The following is a 21,460-nucleotide window of genomic DNA, read 5'->3' as shown; positions in this document are numbered from 1 at the left end:
GCTTCCTTATCATCACTGGCTCTTTCTTGTTAATAAGCAGAATGTATAAAGTCAAGTGTTTCATTTTGGAATGTCTTGTTCTTGTTTATCACAGACATCTTAAACCATCTACACTCATTTATTCTTAGAAAACTCAGTGGAATCTATGAATATCAGAACTCATTGAACCAGGACTTGTAGCTGACCATTCTGCACAGCAGGTGTTTATAAAATGGGGTCTCTGGCCATTTAGAAGACACAAAATAGGGAAGACACGGATCTTTCAAAGGTTTGGGGTGATTGGAAAAGCCCTACAGCAAAGCAGCTAATAAAAGGACAGCATGCTTATTTTGTCAGAATGTCATGCTTAATTTTTTTTTTTTTTTTTCTGGTTACAAACACCTTTATTTTAAATCTTTTCTAGAAACCCATGTGAAAAAGTAAACAAAGGAAGCAGGTCTCACTGAAGATAGGCCATGAAGCCTAGATGGAACTCTCTTTACCCATTCATTTAAAAAAAAAATTGTTTTATGTTGAACTGATGAATAATAGATAAATATGCTTATGGGGCATAATGTGAATATTTACACTATGGGTGTATAGTGTATAGAATATTACACTTGTGTATATTTACATTATGGGAATATTAAATCAATATAACTAACATAAGGATCACCTTATATACTAATCATTTTTTGTGGTGAGAATATTTAAAATCTACTTTGTTAGCAATTTGGCAATGTACATTACTATTAACTATATACAACGAAATACTATTCAGCCTTCAAAAATAAAGACTTTGCAACAACATGGGTATACCCCTGCACTGTGTTTTAAATTTTTTTCGTCATACTTTTTATTGGTATGTTTACATGGTATTTATAGTCACTTTGAGGAATTGATACATGTGTATAACTTATCTTGATTATTTTCTATCCCCTTCCACATTCCTCCCTTACTGTGTTTTAAAAGGACTCTGGGAAGGTCCTAGAACCACTCAGATCTAGGCTCATAATCCTGATCTATGTGAACCTTCTGGCAGGCCTGAAAGTTTCTTTTCTGTGGTACTGGGGATTGAACCCAAGGCCTTGTGCAAGCTAGGAAAGTGCTCTACGACTGAGCTACATCCCCAATCCTCTTATCTTTAATTAAAGTTTTTTTTTTTTTTTTTTTTTAAATAAGTCACTTAGGCTGGCTTTGAACTTGTAACCTCCTTTTTCAGCCTCCCCAGCAGGGGAGTGTTCAGCACCAAACCTGGCTCTGGGTAGTTATTTACAGGACTGAGGGGGATAAAGAGGTTTTATTGATGCTTTTCAGGATGACAGTGTAGGGGGAGCTCAATGTACATACCCACTTAAGTCAGACCACGTGAGGTAGGGGAAGGTGTCCACATGCTCAGGCACCCTGTGGAATCTTACAGTCCTTATGCCACTGCAGCATTCAAAAGCTATCTCTGCCTTCCTTCAGCAGAAGTGAAACATATAATAAAGAGAGCTGTCTGCCTGTGGTTCTGGGGATGTTTTCAAGGAACTGATCTCCTCACCTGAAAAGCCATCTGGGACAGGAATGTGAGCTTGTCCTTCTCAAACAGTGCTTGGCTGGTGTAGAGGAAGATGGCATGGGTGAGGCTCTCTGTCAGGACAGAGATGCGGCCCTGTGTGTCCTCCACCCTGTCCGCCTGCTCGATCACTCTGTGAAACAGCATGCTGAAAGCCTGGGAAGTGTAACATGATCATTAAAGGTTGTCAGCTGGTGCCTCAAATACACAGGATTACATGTAAGGTTGATCTATGGGATAGGAGAACAATGGCGGATTTTCATGAAGATGATGTCATTCTTTGAAACAGTTCCTGGCACACAGTCAGTGGTCATTAAATGTCTGTTGCCATGACTGTTATTATGAACACCATTCCACAAAATCTGTTATAATACACATAAAATTTACCATCTTAACAATTCTAAGTGTACAGATGTGCAGTGTTAAGTGTATGCGCACTGCTGCATACCCAATCTCCAGGACGTGCATTCTATGAAATCAAAAGTCAGTACTCATCAGATGACAACTGTTCCCACCCCTGTCCCGCAGTCCCACCGTTCCACTTTCTATGTCTGTGAGTTTGACTACTCTAGGTAGCTTGCGTGAGTGGAGCTGTACACTGTGTGTGTGTGTGTGTGTGTGTGTGTGTGTAAGATTGGCTTATTTCACTCAGGATAATGTTCTCCAGGAGATTTAGTTTTACTCTTCTCCACATCACTGTTGCTGTTCCAAATTCAACCACACTGTGTTTGTCAGAATTTTTGCACAACAGTTCTGTACTAGTAGGAGAACTGCTAGTTCAGCTTAACCCTTTCTCCTTGTCATTGTCCACAGCCAGAGCCGACCCATCTCCAAGAGCGCGTGATACAGCTTGAAGTCACTTCTCCAGTCTGTTTCTTCTCTGAGTCTTTTGTCATCCTATCCGTTACTTGCTTGAAATGCTTCAGTGGCTTCTCGCTGCATACAGACTGAAACCCCGAATCCCTACCATGGCCTGGGAGGCTCTGTTTGCCGAGTCCTTCCCTTCTCTCTGGAGTTGGCTCTTGATTCCTTCTCTCTCTCTCATATATTCACGTACATTCACTTCCGCCCTGGAATCTGCAAACTTCTTCACATCTCCAATGTCCTGGTTTACTCCAAACTCTGAAATTCTTGTTTTTGAAACAGGCATCAACTAAAATGTCACTTCCTTTGGGGGCCCTTCCCAGAGCCCCCAGCAAAGCAGCACTTTCATCCCCATGATTGTACTGACCATGTCATAAACACATATACATTTATGAAAGAGGAGCTCTGTCATGTACCCCTCTACTTATACGGTTTTTTCAAAACTGAATACCCAGGGGCAAGTGTGCAGCAGAACTGATCGCAATCAACCTTTGTTTAAAAACTGATGCTCGGAATGGATGGACACTATCCAGAGACAGAACGATGCAAGTATGGACTTTACACTCAGTCACAGGCTGAAATCCTGGCTCTCAGAATTACCAACTAGACATTCTTGGACAATTTATTTAAAAATTTAAAACTTCTAGTATTTTAATGAAGATAGCATTATACACTTTATTGGGATGTTATAGGCTTAGAACAACGATCCCAAGCACAAAAGCACCTTGCACATGCAACAGTGGCTAAATGTTTTCTCTTTCTTTCTCCCCTCTTCACTAAAAACCATGAGAAATTTGACTCCGACATTTTCACAAAGACAAAACAGAAGCCTCAAAGAAAATTCCCTTATATGTAGTACATCTTTAAGATTATTTGGAAGTAACATATGATGTAATACGTCATACTGAAAATCTAGTTATCTCAAAGTCCTCCTGAATACTACAAATGAAAGATCCTGAGAGACTGATGACGATATCACTGTGGTTCACTAGATCCTCACGAGTCCTTCCTGGAAACACCGATTGCCTAGAAATAAATTCCCAATTTCCAGAAACAAGTGGAAATTTCTGAGGTGTTTAGTTTTTCTTTGCCTCCTCAGGATTACCTTCAGAGAGAACTGATAGATGGGGTTGATGTTTCTGAGGTTGTTAATAACAAAGTAAAGAAGAGAGGCTCTGGCTGCCACTGGCCTGTAACACTCTCGAGCCTCGTTGATTTTTCTTTCATTTTCTTTGGCTTCAATCACCTACGAGAGGATCAAACAAAATTAGCAACCCACGCTTCATATTCTCCATGTATACCCAAGTAATGGAAGGATACACCCAACAGGCGAAAGTTCAGACTAAAACAGGTAACACAGACGGTGTATCTATGTGTCTGAGTTTCTCCAAAGTTATTAAATTAATATTTTAAATAATTTTCTCATAAACTGTGTTTCAGTGAGAATTGGTAGAACTCTAGCTGCTTTATAGACTACAGATTCAAGCAAACCTAATTGTTTTTGGTTCCACAGACTGTGTTTGGGAGTAATGTCACCTTCCTGCCTCCCCCTCTTTCAGGGCTTAATAACCCAGCTGTATCACCTCCCAGGGATGGCTCTTAAAAGTCTGCTGGGTCAATTCAATGCCAATAACTTTATTAGGCAACTAGGTATACAAAAGCAGCCAAGGTCAATAATATATCCAATGGCTACTGCTTACTAAAAAGACTTTACATGGAGACCCTCATGACTGTCTAATTCTAACTCTGCACCAAATCATCCATATGTTCATATATTTCCATTTACCTTAATGTAGTAGCCCTCGGCACACTCAGAGAGAGAATTAAAAAACACCACCACCATCAATGAACATACTCATTTTTTTCAAGGCTCAAATACCCATTTCTTTTATCTTGAGCTACTGTTGTTTATTATATCTATAGCTTTATAAGATACAGTATTTTGCTCCAGTACTTTTATATACTTGACTCTTAGTATTTGTGTCTAAAAGGAAATAAAATGTAAGCACAGAAGGAAGTCACCACACGGCAATATCTATATTAAGAGGAGAGGAAATGATACTCTTAAGAGACAATTAGAAGTTAACTTCAAAGCTAAGACTTAATTTACTTAATTGCCCTAATCTTTACTATCTTAGGAGCCACCTAGAATTCACTTACTTAAAAAGACAGAGTAATTTGAGATTCAATTTCCTTGTTTAAATTAAGACAAATATATTGGACGCATGGTGACACAACTTCTGCTGGGTAATTAAAAGATTACTTAGCAACGAGGGTATTTCAGAAAGCAAATAAAGGCCTCATTCTGACTTTGCAACAATGGTCCGTGAAGGGTTAAAATCCTCTTGTGAAAGTCCAAAGAGCACACCATGCCCATGGCATATTATCATACAAGATGCCCACTCAGCAGGAAGTCTATTTCATGAAAAATTTTACCAGCTTTTAGGAAATGTCACTTTCTCAGGGTAAACAATGCATTTAGGTACAGCAGGAGACCACCCGTGGCTCAGTCTTCTGCTGCTACAGGCCTGTACACAAAACCTCAACTCTAAGGACTTCTCTAAAAATGTCCAATAGACTGACAAACTTGTAGTGAGATTATAGGATATTAATTTGCTCAAACTGAAGTCTAAGCCTTTTTAGACTTTTCTAAATCTATAAGTTAGCTTGAATTTTCTTCAATTTGGTCACTTGAAAAAGAATAGCCTAAGCGAGACTGATTTGAGTGATTGGATCTCTATGGAAAAGAATGGCCAATTCATCTATTTCCTCCTTTTTCCTAAACCTAGTTTTTAAGGGCAGTTTGTTAAATGGCCTGGATTTACAATGCCGTAGTCCTCCAGAGGAATTACCACTTAGGAATTACTCACCACCCCACGCCTTATCTTACCTTGCGCTCTATCTCTGCTGCGGTAGACTTCGTTGTCTCCAATCTCTCTACCAGGTCAGTGTCATCGAGGAAGCTTCCCTCTGCGGCAGAAAGGCGCAGAAGCAGGTCCTCCTCAAGGAGCTTCAGCTCTATCTTGAAGTCATTTTGGTGCTTTGTCAAAGCCAGCTAACACGAAACAAGCAATAGGTGAGAAACGGTAAAGAAATGCGTGTTTTTAAGGCGTGTTAATCACTCATCTCATGATAAATGTATAATAAAACATACTTAATATGTTAAAACCATACTGGTCATAATTTTAAAAAATTCTCTTAAGAAATTCAGAAAGTATGTTAAGATCCTGCTGGACTCCAATGTCCAGAGTATATCATACAATGATTTATCATAATTATTTAACACCATAAAACTCTAGGAAGAATCTGCTTAAGAAAACATCAGAAATGTTTGCTTTTTACTTGGAAAAGAGCTTAGAGGACTCGTTTCTTTTCTCATGATAAGAAAACAGAGCTAAGCAATAATTCTTCCACCAGACAAATGAGGTCACAGGGTAAAGCCCCACCCTGAAAACTGGATGGGCAAATGTAGGAAATCGCTACTAGAACACCCAAACTATTGGCTAATTGCAGGAGACAGAGCTAGCAAGTTAAAAATTTCTCCAGACCTAGAAATAAGGCACCCTCCACACTTTTGTTTTATCTCCAGGAGCCTTACAAGGTTTTCACAGTGAGGCTAAAACAAAAATCCACTCCTGCATTGGGCAGGGGAAGGGAAAAATGAATCATTTTGTGGTAACTCAAGGGCAAAGTAACTATTTTAAATTATGTCCAGAGCTTTCTAGGCTTTTCAACAAAAGCCTGCACACAGGGGAAAGTACTTTACTCCAGGCTACTGTGGCCTAGGGAAAGGGCAGTTAGACAACTCAGCCCATAATACTTTCTGCTTACAGAGGAAGAGGGAAAAGGATAAGAAATTCTCTTGGAGGTCACAGTCTTGAAACCCCCTTGAGAATTAATCACACAATTACAGAATGCTCTTGCTCCAGAACTATATTAACAGGCTCTGGTACAATAACAGTGAATTAAAACTGAGAGAGTCACAGGACATAGATTCTATTTAACAAAGGAGTTTTTAGGGAAGCTCAAAACAAGAATCTGAGAGGAAAGTAAAGCCTATAATATCTGCAGCTACAGTGAATAATAAACACAGCTTAATGTCCCAGTCATGACACATAAAATGTCAAAAATTAAATATTATTTACTTCAGTTCTAATTATCCAATGTCTGTTTTCACAGCACCACCACCACTACCACAAGGTATGCTAAAAGGCAAGGTCCATGGCCTAAAATTACAAAGCAAACCCCAGAACAAGACCCAAATATGACTGAAGTTTTGGAATTATCGTAAGGAGAATTTGAAATAACAGTGGATAAATGGAGACCATGCATGATTACATTATTTAATCCCAAGTACCACAGACACACGTGCGTATGTGCGTGTGTGTGCACACACATACAAGGGTGAGGGATAAAGACTTTCTTGGACCAATAAAAACTGACAGATTTTGCTATGGTAGATCTGTCTTACAATAAATGATTAAAATTATTTCTTCACAGGGAGGGAAAATGTCATAAATTCACATTTGCTTAAGAAAGATCCCAAAATTTATACTGAAAGACATAAGATCTAAAACTGTCAATTATATATAGAAGAACAATGCTGGAGGACTGACATTACCTAATTTAAAGACTACAGTAATCAAGACAGTGTAGTGTTGGTCAAGGAACAAATAGATCAATAAAATAGAAGAGAGAACTCAGAAATAGATCCACAGAAATATAGTCAATCGATCTTTAACAAGAAGCAAATGCAATTCAAGGGAGAAAATATCTTTTTTACAAATGATGGTGGGCTAGATATTCACATGCAAAAGAATGGAGTTGGAATCCTTTTCTCATACTATCAAAAACTAACTTAAAACTGATCACAGACTTATATGTAAAAGCCAAAATTATAACAGCCCTAGAAGAACCTAGGGATAAATTTTGAACTGTATCATCAGTGTTTTTTTTTTTTTTTTTTTTTTTTAGACAGGATATCAAAAACATAAGCAACAAAGAAAAGCAGATAAATTAACTTTACCAAAATTAAAATTTTTTATTTTTCAAAAGATCACCAATAAAGTAAAAAAATACAACACTTAAAACGTGTGTGTGTGATTTTGTAAATCGTATGTCCTAAAAGAATCTAATATTCAGAATAAAGAACTTTATAACACATCAATGAAAATAAACTAATTTTAAAAGGAGAGAATTATTTGAATAGATATTTCTCCCAAAGAAGATATACAAAATGCCAATAAATATATGAACAGATGCTCAACATCATTAGACTTTAGGGAAATGAAAATAAAACCATAATGAGATACCATATTCCACCCTCTAACATGATACATAGCAGGTGGAGATGTAAAATACTGCAGGCTTTTCCACAGTCCAGTAGTTTATCAATTGATTCAAAACATAATTACCACACAACTGAGCAATTTTTTCCTAGTAGATATCCAGAAGAAATTAAAATACATGTCCACACCAAAATCTGCACACAAATAATCATAAGAACATTATTTAATCATAATCCAAAGACTGAAACAATCTGAATGTCCATCAGCTGAGGAGTGGATAAATAAAATGGTAAATATTCATATAATATTATATTATTCACTCATAAAAATAATTAGCTTTTCATAGGTATACAGAGGAACTTTGGAAATACTCTGTTAGCAAGTAAATGATCTTAATGTTCATATGCAAATACAATACACTATTTACTGTATGAGTTTTCAAATTTATTGTTAGAAAAGTGGATACCATATGCCTTTTACACATTTTAATTTCTATGTGTGTGCCCTATGGTCTTGATACTCTTTATTTTTCTTTTTTATTCTTGATGGGTCCTGTCAGAAGTAAATCTATTAGCTTCATTTTCCCCCAAACAACTAGCTTTCTGTTAATACGCTTTCTCTATTTTCTATGTCATTATTTTCTGCTTTTATTATTGCCTTATTTCCACATTTTTAGGCTTACTCTTGTTTTCAGTGCATTTATCACTGAATGTAATTATTTTTAGCATTCCTTGTTCTTAACCAGTGTACTAAAAGCCACACATTTTCTTTTATATATTAGTTATAAACAGCAAAAGCTTCTTAATATTTTCAGCCTTACTTGTTTAGCTCTTTATTTTCATTTCTTTTCACCGGCTAAACTGGTCTAGTAGCCTTTAACCCACCCAAGCAGGTACCTGCTTCTAGGCTTCTGTTTTCCATGAATGACAGATGCCTTTAGTGCCCTTGTCCTGTGTATCCAACAAGAACAAAAACCCCAAAAAGCTAGCCCATCTCCTACCTTGGCATAACTCTAGCTAGCTGACACCAGAAGTAACCTTGAATTCTTTACCTTTTCACACACATTCCATTTTTCTCAATTAGATTGTGACAACAAGTATTCCACATTATACTCCCATGTCTTGCACTGTAATTTGTAGAAAGGAGGTGATGAGTCATCGACAGACAATTTAATAATTTTTACCTTAAGCTTCTCTAAATCTGGCCTTTCAATACTGACGACCTCTGCCAACAGCTGGGCTTCCAGACCATCTTCTGTGACGGTGAAATTGAGGAGGGTTGTCTGAGCTTGTAACTCTGGCTTATAGTGAGGATTGGCCAGTTTTGTGTGAAGGATAAGGCGAAAGTTCTTGTTGAACTCACACTCTTTATCTCCAATCCTGATATATCTAGAGGGGGACAACACAGACGTTCAGGATACTCTTATGACCCAGGACCAGTACTGCGGGGCTGTTCCATCCCTGTCTTCCGATAATATATCTAGGCCAGAAGGTCAGGGGGTTGGGGATTTCTCAGCCACTCCCAGTTTTCCTAAAATACAGGACGAGTAAGAATTATCCACTCTGATCTACTATGATTAAATTTCCTCCCATATGAAATGGTGGCAATAATTAATAGTACTTACCTCATAGTGTCACTGTAACAAATAAGATCAATTCTATAAAGGACCTATCACAGCAATTATTAGCTTTTATTATATACTCTGTAATTAAAACTACATTACACATTGCTATTCTTTACAGATAAAACACATATAAATGTGTGGATTTACATCTGTGTGTGTATATATTAAGTATCCATCTATACCTAAATATATCAATTGGAAAATTTCATAGAATATATTAGAATACACACATACTTACAAGTACTATGTTATTAATGTATTATTTTATTTTTCTAAAAAGAGAATATTAAAATATATCCTTTACTTAAAATTATTTTCCAATATTTTTGGCCTATCTTGTGTTATCTTTTGGATATGAAGATCTAGTAGAAAGGGACCTTTTAAATTCATCACACACAGGAAAAATAAAACCATGATTCGTAGAACTCCTCAAATGTTTTTGCTAAACTAGCCTGAACTACATGGAGTGAAAATTCTTATAAGAAGCCTGAGGCCAGGTATGGTGCAGCACATCTGTAATCCGAGCATTCAGGAGGCTGAAGCAGGAGGATTGCTGTGAGTTCAAGGCTAGCCTGGGCTCACATGGTGAGCTCAAGGACAGGCTAAACTATAAGCTATAAAGTGAGACCTTGCCTCAAGAATAAAAGAAAGAAACAAAGAAAGAAAAAAAAGCAGCAGCTTGGGAACATAGTTGAAGCAAACAGCATCTTCTCCTTTTCCTATTTCCCCTTCAATAGTTATTAAAATTCCAGGTTCTTCCCACTAAGTGTATGGAATGTTTTTATCAACTGGGCATGATGGCATATGCTTGTAACCCCAGCACTCTGGGAGTGTGAGACAGGAGGATAGTAAGTTTGAGCTTAGCCTGGGAAACTTAGAAACTTAGGGAGACTGTCTCAAAATTTAGAAAGGGCCAAGGCTATCTCTCAGTACAAAGGTCCTGGGTTCAATCTGCAATACTAAAACAAACAAAACCCCCCAAAACCAAAAAAAGTCATAGTGAAGTTACCATCATAAGGATTGAATGTTACCTAAAACCCATATTATTTTTAATTTAAATATAATATTTTAAATAACCTATGAGAAAAAATATCTTTATTAGCTGCCTTAATGATTTGCAGGTAAGATACTATCTCACTGAATTTATCAATTCTGGAAGAGTAGGTACATTCAAAATAAAAGCTACTGTATAACAGGTTTAGCATTATCTGTAACAATTTTTGTTTTTATATTTGCAATTTAGTCAGGATGCTATAATATAGCAACATCTTAGGTTTTTGTTGGTGGCTGTTCTACAACTGCGCCTCACAAATTAAGTCTCTTGTGTATATGGTAAGGAAAATGCCTCTGATCTGGTGGACATTCTACCCGTCTGGTAACAACTTGCTTTTGTATATATAGATTATAAAAATTTATAAGTATGCCAATTAATCTTGTCAAATGTACTGCACCAAGAGAGTACTGGAGAGGTGACTGGATTGGGACAGCACTACCCACATCAATAGGTTCCCCCACTACGAGTGCCTAGGTAAGTGGGCTATTAGGAAGCCAGGACTCCTTGGAGGAAGTAGATCTTGGGTTGTAACTCAGGGGGCTGCATCTGGCTCCTGCCCCTTCCTCTAGGCTTCTTCCCCTGCTTTCTGGTTTCCAGATGCTGAGTTTAGCAACCTTCCTGGCCATGCTCTTCCATCATGATGTTTCTGCCTTGAATCCAGCTGCCCATGGACCTCTGAAACTACGGGCCAAAATAAATCCTCTTTGCTTCAGTTTGTGGCTGTCATATGTTTTGTCTCCATCTCAGAAGCCTGACCACTAAACCGTGCTTAAGGGGCCAGGGATATAGCTCAGTGGTGCAGCACCTGCCTGGTGAGTGCGAGGTCCTGAGTTTGATTTCCTGTACCAACCCCTCCAACCCCCTCCAAAATGTGCTTAAATTACCCAAATATAAACTAAGTACCCCAAAGGACTGATCAGAGACACCTACTATTTTTGCTCAATTCTCAAATTTTGTTTCCATTGCAGAATGATCTTTTAAGGTTCAGAGCTTCACAGTGGTTAACTGAGTGTCAAGCTTCAAAAAGCACTTTGAGACATCATCTTTACTGAGAGGCAAATTCCTTCTTTTTGTCTAGCTTTGCTTTGTGTTTACTTTGTCAGGACACCCTATTATTTAATTCTTTTCCAGGAAGAAAGTCAGCAATTCATCTAGCAATCCCGGTTCTAAGTCAGTATATACCGGGGCAGTATGTACTTCTCTTCAAAAAGAAAACTCTCCTATTCATCTCTTAAAAAGATGAGTGTTGATGTCTTTGTTAAAAATAGATAACTGAGAACATTTAGGAGCGAATGAACCAGAGATCTAGTTAATAAGCAAACCAGACCATGGCTTTTAATGTATCTGATGAGCATGGTGACCTCGAACCCTTGTTTTAGGTCATGGGTCTGATACCATCTGTTCAGATGTTTGCACATATATTTTCCAGTCGATATAAAACACAATGATCATATATCTTACTGCTAATTTCTTCAGTTGTCTGGGTTATTATGAAAGAAATCACTACCTAACATTCATTTATTCTGCATGGAACACCTACACTATGCCAGGCTATGAGATAGTCTTCTAGGCCTAGGGCATGGGACCATTACCACGACAAACATGGTCTGTGGCTCTCACAAACACCTGCTATCTCAAAATGGAGATTGTAAGTATATTTTACAATCGGATTTATTTTGTTCTTTTATTTATTCCTACGTGTCAAATACCCACAATGTGGCAGGCATATAAAGTTCCAAGATTTTTCTCAATTGAAAGATAGACAAAGGACCTGAACAGATATTTCTTCAACGATGTTAATAATCTTCCTGTGTGCAAACCTGTAAACAGATGGTACCAGATCCATGACCTATAACAAGGGTTCAAGGTCACCTTGTACCTCAGCTATATTAACAGCTGGTGCAAACCAGGCAAGATTATTAACATTGTTAATCATCAGGAAAATGCAAGTCAAAGGCACAGCGAAGTACCATTCCACACCCACGAAGACGACCCTAATACAAACACAGATGATAACAAGTGTGGGCAAAGATGAGAAGAAACTGGAATTCTCACACAATAACTGATGGGAATTAAAATGGTACAAACAAGCGAGGCGTGGTGGCGAACACCTGTAATCCCAGCACTGGGGAGACTGAGGCTGGAAGATTGTAGCAAGATCGAGGCTAGTCTTGAACAAATCAGTTCAAGACCAGCCTGAACTGCATAGTGAAACCATGTCTAAAATAGACCAAAAAAAAAAGGTCAAAACACTTTGAAGAATTGTTGTGGCAGTTTTTCAAAATGTTCCTGCAATTCCATCATAGGTACATAGCTAACGGAAAGGATGTGTCCACACAAAATTTATATACGAATGCTCACAGAAGCATAATTCACAAATCCCAAAAGGTGGAAACAACCCCAGTGTGACACACAATATAGGTTTATGGAATCAATGGATTATTATTCAGCCACGAAAAGGAATGAAGTACTGACACACATCAGTCACCTCTGAAGATTGGTTCCAGTATTACCTGTGGTTACCAAATCTAAGGATGCTCACATCCTGTAAGTGGAATCCATGGATATAGAGGGCCTCTTGGATGAAATGTACTATGCCAAATGAAAGAAGCTAGTCACAAAAGAGCACAATTACAGGAAATACCCAGAGTAGGGAAATCAACAGTGATGAAAAAGTAGATTAGTGATTGCTTGGACTTTCAATTCTAAAACTGATTGTAGTGATGGCCATCCACCTGCATGAATATATTAAAAGACCGCTATATTCTACACTTTAACTGTACACTTTAAATGGATGATACACGAGTTATATCCCAATGAGGGTGGCATTTTAAGAAATGAAAGAACAATGATCTATTGGTAGGTCAAATCATTAACATTTGAACTTTTATCAATCCGTAAGGTAAGTGGCTAGGCTAACTAATACTTCTTAGAAGTTCATGTTTATCTTTTGTGCATAATGAGATGTGTCACAGAATGGTATTACTTGATGTGGACAGGTGCCTCTTTTAACTCTCACATATTCAACTATGTCTAGAGTGGTCGGTATCACCCAAATAGTAATCCCAGCTACTATGGAGGCTGAGGTAGGAGGAGTGCATCTCAAGCCTAGGCAACTAAGCAAAACTCTATTTCAAAATAAAAAAATCTCAAAGCGCTGTCAGTGTAGCTCTGTGTGGAGGTCCTAGGTACAATCTCCAGCACTGCAAAGAAAAAAAAAATTATCTCCCATTCCTTGAATTTCCCCTTTCAAGAATTTTCAATATTTATCTTAGAAGCAGCTTCAGAAAAAAATCTTTGCTAATGCTGTTCTGTCTGCTGCTCTTAGCTTAGACCTCAGGATTTGCATGATTGACTTTTAAGTGAAATCTCAAAAGTGAGGGTTTCAAGTAATTACCGACTGGAGTCACACATATGCGATACTGAAGTTTATACTCATTTGAATCTGCATAATAAAGCCTATACTTAAAGCTCTGTTTTTCTGGTTACCTCTCCAGCTTGCACTGGATTCATTTCTCCCCTGTGGAGAGCCTCCTAGAAACGCCATGATAACACAGTCTTGTCACACATAAGGTTTGAGTTTTCCCTCGCTTGCGTATTGATTTTCACCAGGTTTAGGTTTACATTTTGTAAACTTTGTGTTTTAGCCACTAACTTATATCTGCAGATAAAAAAGAAAATTTAAATAGTTTTACATCTTACAAATTTTAACTTAAGTGAAGAACAACAAATCAATCAAGACTGGAATTTTCATTATTTTGCGCTATGGTACAGCTCACCATAGTGTGATGAAGTACGGTAAAAAGTCAAATTACATTTGCGATACGTGGAGTGTGTGTACGTGCTTGCGTATGAGGATCAGAATTAAAACAAACAGCCATCAGGAAGACGAGCTCATATTTGAAGGTACATGTTGAGCATTCAGGTGAAAACCCTAAATCTGAAATGTTTAGAGGCTTCATGTGATGCCACAAATGGAAAATTCCACACCTGACTTTATGGGATGGGTCACAGTCAAACTCGTGAGCACTAAATACAGTGTTTAGTATGACCTGGGGCTTTGCGTACAAGGTGACCAGGAAACAAATGAATTCCATGAATAGACACTTGGGTCACATGGCTAAAATATCTCATTTGCTCTATGTAAATAGCTCCACATTCCAAAGATTTGAAACCTGAAACACTCTGGTCCGTGCAATTTTGGATAAGGACCATGTGCTGGAGGAGGTTGTTATGGTTGATACAGTGTGTCAACTTGGGGAGTCTAGACATTTGGCTAAGTGACTCAGCAGTTCTCCATCCTGGGGTGCAAAGGACATGCCCTTCCTGCTCTAGGATGTTGTTCATTGTATCAATGTGAGTTTAGAAGCTTAACTGTGTGAGTACCGCCCCTGGGTGGGGGTAGCCTTCTCACAATATAAGGGAGGGAAAGAGGCTTGCACACACTGCCATTCCCCCCTTTGCTCTTGTTGCTTTGTTATCTTCGGCCTCAGAACCAGCCAAGTAACTACTGAAACCTCCACAAACTGTAAGCTAAATAAACCTTTCCTTCCTTAATTTTGGGTGTTGGGTATTTTGTCTCAGCAATGAGAGAAAAGTAACCAAGATAGAGGTGTTAAGGTCTCGGGGAGAAATTCCTCTAGAGTGTAAGTTCATAAACTTTTGTTGTAAAAGAGCGAGAGAGCAAATATTTTAGGCTTTGTGGGTGGGTCATACCCATTTCTGTTATACCTTCTTGTTTACAACACATTAAAAGTCATTCTCAGCTGATCATGGGCTGCATCCAGACAGGCTGAGTGCCTATAATCTCTTGTGGACTACATCAGCGGTATTAGTATAATCTCTTCTCAAAGCAAGAGTATTTATCATCAGCTACTAAGCATAACCATGCTCTCCTGAGTTTAAAAGAAATAAACTGAGAACCATGCTCTGACAATGTCACTTCTAGGTCCGAGTGAAGCTTTGGTTATATACTGAGCCAAATAGTATCTGACTATGCTCTGCAAGGTACCTCCTGGATCACTTTGTGGCTCTGTATCTCCTCTGCACACCTACAAATACCCCGAGGCATTCACAAACCTCACTTTAAGAACAAAAATGTATCTGCTTTGATGCATGTTTTCTTATTTTTCTCTGTGAAGAGACAGAGTTAATGGGAACAGAGGAGAACCACTGCTTTGGAAAAGAGGAGAATGTTGCTTATAAAATTGTTTCACATCTTGCTTAGAAACATTATTTGATAGCTTTAGATTTCCCGGGGATTGTAAATTATCCTCAATTGGGGTGTTTATGATCTATGAAAGGCAAAAATTGCATAATGACTCAGTGGGTTTTATCATTGCTGCTAGGTTAATTCTTGGTTAATCTCCTATTTGGGAAAATTAAACAGACTGTTAATGCTCTCTCATGATTTGAAGGATCCAAACAGCCATGGAGCTAACTAAAGGGGTGGGAAAAGCAAACAGAATCACTTTGTTGTTTCTGTCAAAGACGTGAATCCAGAGGTCAACTTCTAAGAACTAGAGGAAGCCCCAAGCTCCTAAATTTAAACTCCAGCAAGGAGCAGCAGTGGGTGAAAGAACAACCCACAACTGGACGTGTGGTTACTTTCATAAGCAGACACAGTGAGAACCAAGCAGAGGCAGAATCTCTGAATCCAGGGCACAGGTGCCCCAACCCCTCCCACAGACTGAGCTCTTCCTCCCCCTCTCACCAGCTGACATTTGCTGCTTTGGAGGTGAGAGACTTGGTTATGAGACCTCAGAAGGAAAATAAAATTATTTTTCCCTGTATAAACGTTGTGGTCTAATTGGCTAGGACATGGTTTGAGTCCAAGCCATTCTGCTTCACCTTGCAGAGTTGTGATTTCAGAGCAACCAGGGCCTCTGGAGATCTCAGCTGATTCCTTTTGATTGGTCCAAAGAGTTTATGACTTGTCCAAGGTCACGTCGCTTAGTAGCAGAGATGGGACTAGAACCTGGGTCTCTAGACTCCTAGTATAAAACCCATCGCACTGCATCACATTGCAGGATAATTTGCTCTGACAGATGCAGCCAGTAACGTCAGTCTCTGTCAGCCTTTCTGACCATCAATCACAGAAGGACACTGTGAGAATACGACTGACTCAGTACCAACCCAGGGCTGCCAGAGGAAAAACACAGCTCAGAGCACCTGCCTTGGTGATCTTGGTTAGAAACTCTGTCCTTGTTTATGATGGAGAAGGGCACTGATAATCAAAGTACCCAGTCCTACCCTAAGGTTTATAATTTCAGGTCAATATATTTATAAAGGAAACTACTTCATAACATTTTAAAAAACCACTCAACTTACCTAGAAGTTTTATGTCTTTTGGTTTTCAGGGAAAGAAAACAGAATTTTAAGTGTGTAAAAGTGCTGACCATTTAGGCAGAATGAGTTATTTTACAATACTGACAATTATGTACACATATATAAATTAACCATAACTTCAGCTTTTATATATTATATTAAGTTTGCCTAAAAAGCAGATGCATTAGGAATATAAATATTCTCTCAAAGTTTACTCAAAATCCAGCTGGAAAGAGTTCTGGGATAAAAAGCTATCTAGTTATTTCAGAGTTATGTGGAGGATACACAAATTATTTTGCAAACACTTGGAATAATTTCTTGATTAAGCCTCACAGCACTTCTGTGCTAGACCAGTGCTAACAATGGTTTCCATTATCTGTTTCTAGAATATCTGTGACTTGGGAGAGACAGCATCAACAGAACGAGAATGAGAATGTGAAATCTGAGATCATGATCTGGAATTCTAATTTGAGAATGTATATCTGCAACTAAGGAAGTCATTTTTACTTTTATTGGAACTGTTTTCCAGACTTAGTGTACTTATTCTTGAAAATTCCATCAGTTTTGGAACCTAAAAACCAAAATTTATATCTCTAGTGATCAATGTCCTAGTATCGTAACAAGTGCCATCCCTATTTTATAATGCCATCCAAACCTACACATGGAAACTGACATATTCATTTAGAATAAAGACTTAGTACTGTGATAGATCTTTAGTAGGAATGGCAGCAATGGGACTCTTAAAAATATTTGCAAAATATGGGGTTTAGAGAAAAATCTCCTAAAGGCATCCTCCTAACTTATTGAAGGTTCTCTCTCTAATGTGGATAATTCAGGTAGCGAACAAGTTCTCTAACTATGAAGGATTCAGTTTTGGAGGCCTCCTTAGAGCCATTTTGTTAAGAGAAAGAGATAGTAGGTGGCTTTTAAGGTAAGCAAAAACTATAGTCACACACTAGTTGGAGGAAAAAAAAAAACATTCCAGAGAAGAAATCAACTTTTCAATGGACATCTAAAAGCCTTACTCTGTGTCCTGCTGTTTAAAATGAAAAGCTTCTAGGTTAGACTTGTGGGCTCCAACAGCTGCAGCTGAGAGTGCAGCCAAAAAGATCAGGTGTAGCTAAAGGCAAGAGGGGAGCTGTAACTTAGCAACCCCAGCAGGAAGGGCTGTGCAGGGTGGTCAAACCCATTTCTTCTAGAAAGGTTCTGGCTGAAAGCTGCACAGCTGGCAAGACATTCGAGGAAAGGAAGGAAGTCCTGCATAGAAATGCATTAATTGTCTTGCTACTTCATATAATTAATATAACCAACATGTCTTAAGATAAAAGCAAATCCCAATTAGATCTTTAAAAAGAAAAAAACATTGATGCTTCAGAATTCCAGGTAATACTGTACAGGGAAAAAAGAAAGCTAGAAAAGAAAACCATAATAGGATATTTCCCTTTTTAATACATGTACGTACACACACACACACACACACACACACACACACACACTTCAATAAAACCATATTTGGAACTGTAACATGGTATCAAAAATTCTGGGTCCATTAGTTTTTTTTGTAAAGATTGCTTTTTTTAAAGAAGAAAATCCAAAGGTTAACTGTGGCCTGGTTTAGTATTTGTTTTCAGATAAAGTCAAACAACTGTTAGCTAGACCACCATGAGTTGAGAATATACTATCTATAGACCTCAACATTATACAATTTTCTTTTAAACATGGACTGAACTTAGGAATGTAGGGTGTAGAGTGCTCCTTTGGCCATAAAGCTCTATTTTGTATTTAGGAATTAGGATAGACTAGGATGGTGCATTTTATTACATGAAAGCACAAACACACTTGCAAATAAAACTATCCTCACCCACATGGGACATAATGAAATAACTACTTATTCCAGAGTTTACTTAAAATCTCTAAGTTTTCAGTTCAAGATAGTTCATTCTATCACACTGATAGAACATGTAAACTGAACACATCCTATCTTTTCTTGGCGGGGGGAGGTTTGGTTTTTTTTTTCCTGGTACCAGGAATCAAACTCCTGACCTTGCGCTTGCCAGGCAGGCGCTGTGCCGCTGCGCTAAATCCCCAGCCCCAACATGTCCTATCTTAAATCCTACTCCAGACCTCATTCAAATATATCTACAATCAGCCATAAAATAATAATAGGGCATCAACTCCAAGAACAGACACATAACAACATTTAATTAACTAAAACCTGCTATTTAAGAGCAATGTTTTAAATAAACCTGAATCCTACATTCAGGAATTCAAGTCATCATAAAATGAATGTCTGTAAAATGTTTCTCCCTCTATAAATATGAAAATTTTTATCAAATAGCTAATATTTCTATCAGTCGATTTTAAGTATCTTTCTAGGCCATACTACTCACAGACTATTGTTAAAAGAATAATAGCTACCGAAACATAAACCAGAATGAAGCATAAAATATCTTTAAAGAATATATTGTCAGCAACAATTAAAACTCATCTCACAGTAAGGTTATCCCAGCTTAAAGTTCAAAAATAACTTTGATAATATTTGGGGAGAGGTTCCAGAGAGATGATTTTATAAAGATGCTTCACAGATCAGCAACTTCTCTAATATGTACAACAGAAAATTTGCTTTAGAAAAAAATACATGTTGATAAATCTTCCCAGATGTGTTTTTTGTCGATTGATATGATAAAATATATTTCATTTAAAATTAGGATTGTCTGGAGTTTGGTGGATTTAATTATTTGTAATTACCTAGCTGTTGTCAGCCTGTGGCCATTTTATGACAGAGGTATCTAGTGTGTGGGTCAGGTTCAACTGTATATCCTCTGAAACACAGATTTAATGTGCTATTGATGAAACCATTACTCGAACCAAATTAAAGTCAGGACTGATGTATTGGTCCATAGGGAGCTGTCAGGTATGAAAGGAGTAATTAGTATTCATTGCTTCATACTCCACAACATTCCAATTATTAATGAACTTCAACTTTTGGACGATGCTATATCTATCACAAGCATTTCTCAGACATTCATTATTAGGAAGAATAAACTAATAGAGGTTTTAAAAAAACCCAAATAAACAACTGAAATAAACAAAAACATTATTAACAGTTGAAAACTTTCTGAGGGATGTGATTTTCTAGCTGGAGTATGAAAATGTTATTCCACCTACTCTTGAGGAATAAGGTAAGAGCATTCTAGGTGAATATGCTAGTGTTGCAATCCTGTGGGTTTTTCTTCCTTTTCCTCTTATCAGAATCATCTTGTCTTTACAATACAAAGGCAAACATATTGGTAACCCCACAGGTAATTGTGCAGAGAGAGCAATTTTGAAATAAAAAGGACAGAAAAATCAAGTAAAACATTCATTTTTGAAGATAAGAACTGAAATATCTATTGGAAAATTTACAAAATGTGCATTAGTCTGGCATGTGAACAAGGTAAAATTCTTCTGGTCCTGCTATAACACCGAAAATGGGTATCTCTGTTTAATAAAACTATGGCAACACCTTCCTATTAAATTTTTTTACATTTTTTTACACAAGAAAACATTCACTATTTAAATATACATATTTTGTCAGAGGAAAACAATACAATCACTAAAATTCTCAAATGTATTGAAATTATTTATGGATGAAACTATTTTTAGAACAAAGCATCTTGAGTTTTTAAATTAAAAAATAGGAATAGAAAAACATAGTAAAGGAAAATGCAGAAGTAGCAAATGGGTAAAAGATCCTGCAGGAAGCAATGAGGAGCTTCAGCCCAATTCAATGCAACAGAGACTGGTTAAACAGGTTCTGGAATAAGGAAGTGATCATAGATACATGTTTCAGTCATTCTAGGTTAGAGACAAATGAGCAAAAGAGATTACCTCAGCTGGCACGAAGGGATGCAAAAGAGATTACCTCAGTTGGCAAAAGGGATGCAAAGAGATTACCTCAGTTGGCACGAAGAAATGAAGGCCCTGTGTTGCAGTTTGTGTCTAGATGTCCCCCAAAGCCTCATGTACTCACAGGTAGGAGTTTTGGGAGATGGCTGGATCTAGGGTGTGTGATGCTGGGATTAAATTGTGTGATGCTGGGATTAAGGGTGCAACACCCAAAAGGCAGGTAACATGGAAAGGATAAAAGGAAGAGGCTGCTGCTTCTTTGCTACTTCACTGCTTTGCTGCCTTCTGCCCATCATAAACTATTTCTCCTCTGCGATGCTCCTCGGCCATGCCACCCTGCCTTGGAGCCAGCCAACTATGCACTGAAACCTCTACAAACTATGAGCCAAATAAACCTTCCCTCATTTAACTATGGGTGTCAGGTATTTTGTCTTAGCAATGAGAAAAGACAGACAGCCTTGAAAAAATACTTTCCAAAAACACTGATGGAAAAATATATAAGATTCAGGAAGGAAATGAGTTAAAAGGTAGAAAAGGAAGGGTTAAAATGGCAAAATAGCACTCATAGGAAGTCTGCTGAAAGAGTATTTCATATAAATTTGGAAAATCTGTTTAAGTATCTCGGTCTCCAAATGCTAAACTTCAAATAGTCAAAGAGCATCCAAAAAAGATCCCAAGTAGGCTTTCCCCATATTTCTCATGTAAAGAAATGACAGCCTCTAGTCTTCTGATTGTACAGTTCCTCCTTAGGTAACCACACCCATCATGATAGCTAAAATGTTCTCCACATAGCTATTTCCAATGTACTTGTTTAGTCAAGATTTTACTATTAACTAACTCCATTCTCATATATCCAATAGTTTTTTAAAGACTATTTT

At 37.7% G+C, this 21,460-nt stretch overlaps 1 protein-coding gene across 2 annotated transcripts in view; it reads right to left on the bottom strand.

The window, feature by feature from the left end:
- Positions 1-21,460, bottom strand: part of Dnah11 (dynein, axonemal, heavy chain 11) — a gene marked incomplete at its 5' end in the record, with an annotated part of 307,294 nt that overhangs the window by 37,321 nt on the left and 248,513 nt on the right. For both annotated transcript variants that reach the window (XM_005377377.2, XM_005377378.2), the window contains 4 exon segments: positions 1,523-1,693; positions 3,507-3,647; positions 5,292-5,456; positions 8,873-9,077. In XM_005377377.2, coding sequence (XP_005377434.2) covers positions 1,523-1,693; positions 3,507-3,647; positions 5,292-5,456; positions 8,873-9,077 — 682 coding nt within the window.

This window comes from Chinchilla lanigera, unplaced genomic scaffold, assembly GCF_000276665.1.
Source record: "Chinchilla lanigera isolate Chin_1 unplaced genomic scaffold, ChiLan1.0 scaffold00009, whole genome shotgun sequence".
Lineage (NCBI taxonomy): Eukaryota > Metazoa > Chordata > Mammalia > Rodentia > Chinchillidae > Chinchilla > Chinchilla lanigera.
Note: the sequence above shows the minus strand (reverse complement) of the source record. Positions and strands in the feature narration are given on the sequence as shown.